The 3,732-nt window shown below is 42.4% G+C and overlaps 1 protein-coding gene across 1 annotated transcript; it reads right to left on the minus strand.

Moving 5' to 3' along the window:
* Positions 1 to 947: 947 nt before the first annotated feature.
* On the minus strand, positions 948 to 2,274 carry LOC110108971 (protein SHI RELATED SEQUENCE 1-like). Its single transcript, XM_020839844.2, has 2 exons — positions 1,716 to 2,274; positions 948 to 1,330 (listed from the first exon to the last, which is right to left on the minus strand). The coding sequence occupies exons 1-2, from the start codon at positions 2,272 to 2,274 to the stop codon at positions 948 to 950; spliced, it is 942 nt and encodes a 313-aa protein (XP_020695503.1).
* Positions 2,275 to 3,732: the final 1,458 nt, after the last annotated feature.

Genomic DNA, 3,732 nt, shown 5'->3' on the forward strand with positions numbered 1-3,732 from the left:
TTCTAAATAGGATACATTCAGTACATTTGATTCATTTGAAAAGCTAAACAGAAACTCTTTCAACATAAATGCCCCACCTTCCAAACGCCCCTTGCAATGAAGTTATGAAATTATGAAAACAAATCATAGATCTGAACCAGGAATTTGTTCTATATACTAGAAATAGCTTATCTGTTTTCTAGGCCCTTTCATTCCCATTCTACTTCTGACAAAATGTCCAGTTTAAGATAGACCATGGTCAGTTTGCAAAGGAAGGAAGAATGATATCATCTCTTTAAAGGAATCTCTTCATTCTTCCTATCAGAAAGCAAGAAACGGAAATATAGAACTAGATACTTTCAGCTTTTGTTTTTTCTTCGAGTAATGAATTATTGACAACCACCACACCTTCAAATGCAGAAGGCAATATCTTCCTAGAACTTCCCCCAGTAGTTAGTCAATAATCCTTTTATAGATATTTATTTTTAGAAAAATATAAAGTTTTTTTTTCTTTAAATTTTATGAAATAAGAGGAGGTGTATTAAAAATTTAAAATTTAGAAGTCTCAAAGTTAATTTTGAGTAGTATATTTTCAAAAAAAGTTTTTTCAACGGCTTCCATATTTTGGGCTGAAGAAAGGGAGCCGAACAAGGTCACATCCATCCATCAATTCACAGCTAAGAGAGGTGCATCATAATTAATCTTCTTAAATAATTGCGCGAGAAAGAAGCAAGAAATGCCGGAATAGAACAAGTTTTAAAAAATGGAAGGCCTTCTTTCCACTGCATCTTGGTTTCTGTGAGCAAAAATTGCCATGCATGGCCGAACCCGAACGAATTGAACGCAGATATTCGAATCCCAAGAAGCACAGAGCTCATGAAGGGAAAGACAACGGAAGCAATGATATAATAGAAAAGTAATTACCAGGCCATTGATTTGTTAGATTCTACCACTTCAGAGCTGTTGCATTACTGTCTCGGGTGGTGGGGGAAGAACTGGGTTCCTGCCATGAAGGCACTGAGAGCAGTCGGGTAGAGAGAGGAAGGGTCAGGTAGCGAACCAGCGGTGGTCGCCATGACCGAGGTGGTGGTAGTTGCCGTGCATTCAATGCCGGCAACAGCGGGGGCGGTGGAAGAGGAATCGCCGCGGTGGTGCAGTTGGTACTGCGCCGTCGAAGACTCCGGGCCTTGATCGTACAGTATGCCTTTGAAGACGTGGCCTCCTATGGTTACTGCCGTTTGGTACGCGAACTGGTCCTCCACCTCCTCGACGGGGCTCACCCGCACGCACCTGAACACCGCCGGCGAGCTCAACTCCGCCGGAAAGCTAAGCATTCCCTCCGTTCCACCACCTACATAGACGAAAGACTTGGTGGGGTGGGTAAATCACGCAAAGGATTCGGCGAATAGTGGTGCAAATAAGTGAGGTAACTTAGAGGTTCAAGTAAACAGGCCACTATGAAAGAGGTCAAATTATTAGCAAGCTAAAAGATTTCATTAATATTCCGAATACAAACAACAAATCTAATCAAGCATCATCATGTGCTTCAATGAATTTAGATAGGTAGCTCCTATTGTATGAAAAAAAAAATTATATATAATATAATACGATAGAAATTTGAATAATGTTATATTTTTTATTCGAAAATGGAGAACTCTGAATAATAAATGTAGCTTGGTTAAAACACAAAAAATTAATTATGGAACTTAAAAAAGCTATTTGGTAATAGTGAGTACCTGACGTGGTGGTGGTGACGATGGTGGGGGGACGAGTGGAGAGTTCTCTCGGCCTTTTTGGGGCTTCTCCGGCGGAGGCACGGTGGCAGGTGGGTGAGGGGTGCGCCTGTTGTAAGGAGGCGACCTGTTGCTGGCGTTCACGGCGCTTGGCGGCGGGGACCCAAGTGCTTCTGACGTGAGTGGGGCACTGAAAGCCGCGGCTCTTGCAGCAAGTGCGGCACCGCATGTGCACGCAATCCTTCTTTGCTTGGTTGCCGCAGTCTTGGCAACTCATGCCCCCGCCGCCGCCTCTAGTGCCGGTTCGGGCTGGACCTGGTCCGATGGGTTCATCGGCGGAGCCGAAGGCGAGAAGAGCGCCGGATGAGGCAGAGTAGAGCTGTTGCTGTTGATGTCGTTGGTGGATTTGTTGTTGGTGGCGCTGCCATAGCTCGAAGCCTCTCGCGCTGCCTCCGCCGCTGTAAAGGAAGAGGCTTTCGGGGGGAATTCCTTCGTTAACTTCCTCGGCTACTTGGCGTTGCCGGTTACGGCCTCCCGCGGCGCCTAGAGAGAAATCTGCCATTCTCGTCTCCTCTCTTTTGCAAAATCCATAGCAATTCAAAACGAACTAGCTACTCCTTCCCTTTTGCCTCTTCTCCCTTCTTCTTCCCTGTATCAAAACAAGCCAGCACTTCTCTTTGCTAATTAGTAAACTCTTATTTCTCCGCAGAAGTATGGAGGAGAGAGAAATATAGTGAGGAAAGGAAAGTAATCTTTTGTTCTTTTTGCGTTTGTGTTTTTAAAGCTTCTGAGAGGCGGCGTGTTAGCAGCGACAGAGGCAGCGGAGCAGCAGTTGGTGCTGGCTCTTCTTCGGCTTTATCTGCCCCTTTATTTTTCTCGCTTTTTGGTTTCTGCTTCTCTCTCTCTTTCTCTCTCCGCACTTTTTCTCTAGAGCTTGCCTCAGGCCAACAGAGCTCTCGCTTTCCTACGGAGTATATTTAAGAAACAGAATTAGAAGCTCTGCAACGCCGCCATGGATACTGCAACCCTCGCTGCCATAAACTCAATTTCATTTATTAGTTATTACGACCCCTCCCCTTCTCTCTATCTCATAGAAAGGAAGTGCGATCAAAATCCAATGCATACGCGGTCGTACCGATTTTTAACTTCATCTGACGATCTGTAGACGTCCGTTGTAGATCTAACGAGCATAGCGCCGCCACGTGTTGACACTATCCTGCGCTTCTTGCTTGTTCTTATATGTAAAGGTCGAGCTCATGGGAACTTTATTTTATCAGGACGATTGAATTCCGGCCAGATCAAATTTTTTGCACGTACCAGAATAAGCTATCAAATAATTCGATTTCGGACAAATCACGAGCAGGAGCTCTGTTGACTTGAGGCCTGTTTGAGTGTGGCTTCTCCCATTGAAATCTCGATCGAATAGCCGACTCGACAATTGTGGATCCGACTTTTTGGTGATCATATAGTGGACTACATTCAATCTCGTGATAATTTATAATTTATAATTTAATTAAAAATTTTAATTAGTCATCTAACATTGACATTGCTCTACACCTATAAGTTGGTGGTTTATGAACTGTCACAAGAGAGCTCTTTGGGACATCATATCAAACGAACTTTTTAGTATGTCTCTTGTAGGGCAAATTATTGTGTCCGGTGTTCGGATTCGTCCGGACACGAATAAAAACACGCAACGTCATTCAAAAATATCGGGGCCCAGTGTGTGACCGGACGCAATAATTTGCCCTATTGTAGGCTTTGTTTGAGATAACTGTCTTATTGTTTTTCGAAACTATTTTTTAGTATAAAAAGTTTTAATTCAAGAAGTTTTTATATCAGAAACTATTTTAAAAAGCAGTAAAAAAAAATTGTCCCATTTGAGATATCTTTTTTTTTTAATTGTTTTTTAAGGCTTTATTTGGAATAACTTTCTTACTATTTTTTAAAGCATTTTTCTAGTACACAATTTTTTTTAAACTAAGTTTTTTGTACTAAAAAATTGTTTTTGAAAACAGTA

Source organism: Dendrobium catenatum, unplaced genomic scaffold (genome assembly GCF_001605985.2).
Source record: "Dendrobium catenatum unplaced genomic scaffold, ASM160598v2 original_scaffold_71536, whole genome shotgun sequence".
Classification (NCBI taxonomy): Eukaryota; Viridiplantae; Streptophyta; class Magnoliopsida; order Asparagales; family Orchidaceae; genus Dendrobium; species Dendrobium catenatum.

Coding starts and splice junctions, on each gene's coding strand:
- LOC110108971 (XM_020839844.2), bottom strand. CDS start 2,274: ATGGCAGATTTCTCTCTAGGCGCCGCGGGAGGCCGTAACCGGCAACGC. Junction 1,331..1,715: donor CGTCACCACCACCACGTCAG/GTACTCACTATT, acceptor TCGTCTATGTAG/GTGGTGGAACGGAGGGAATG.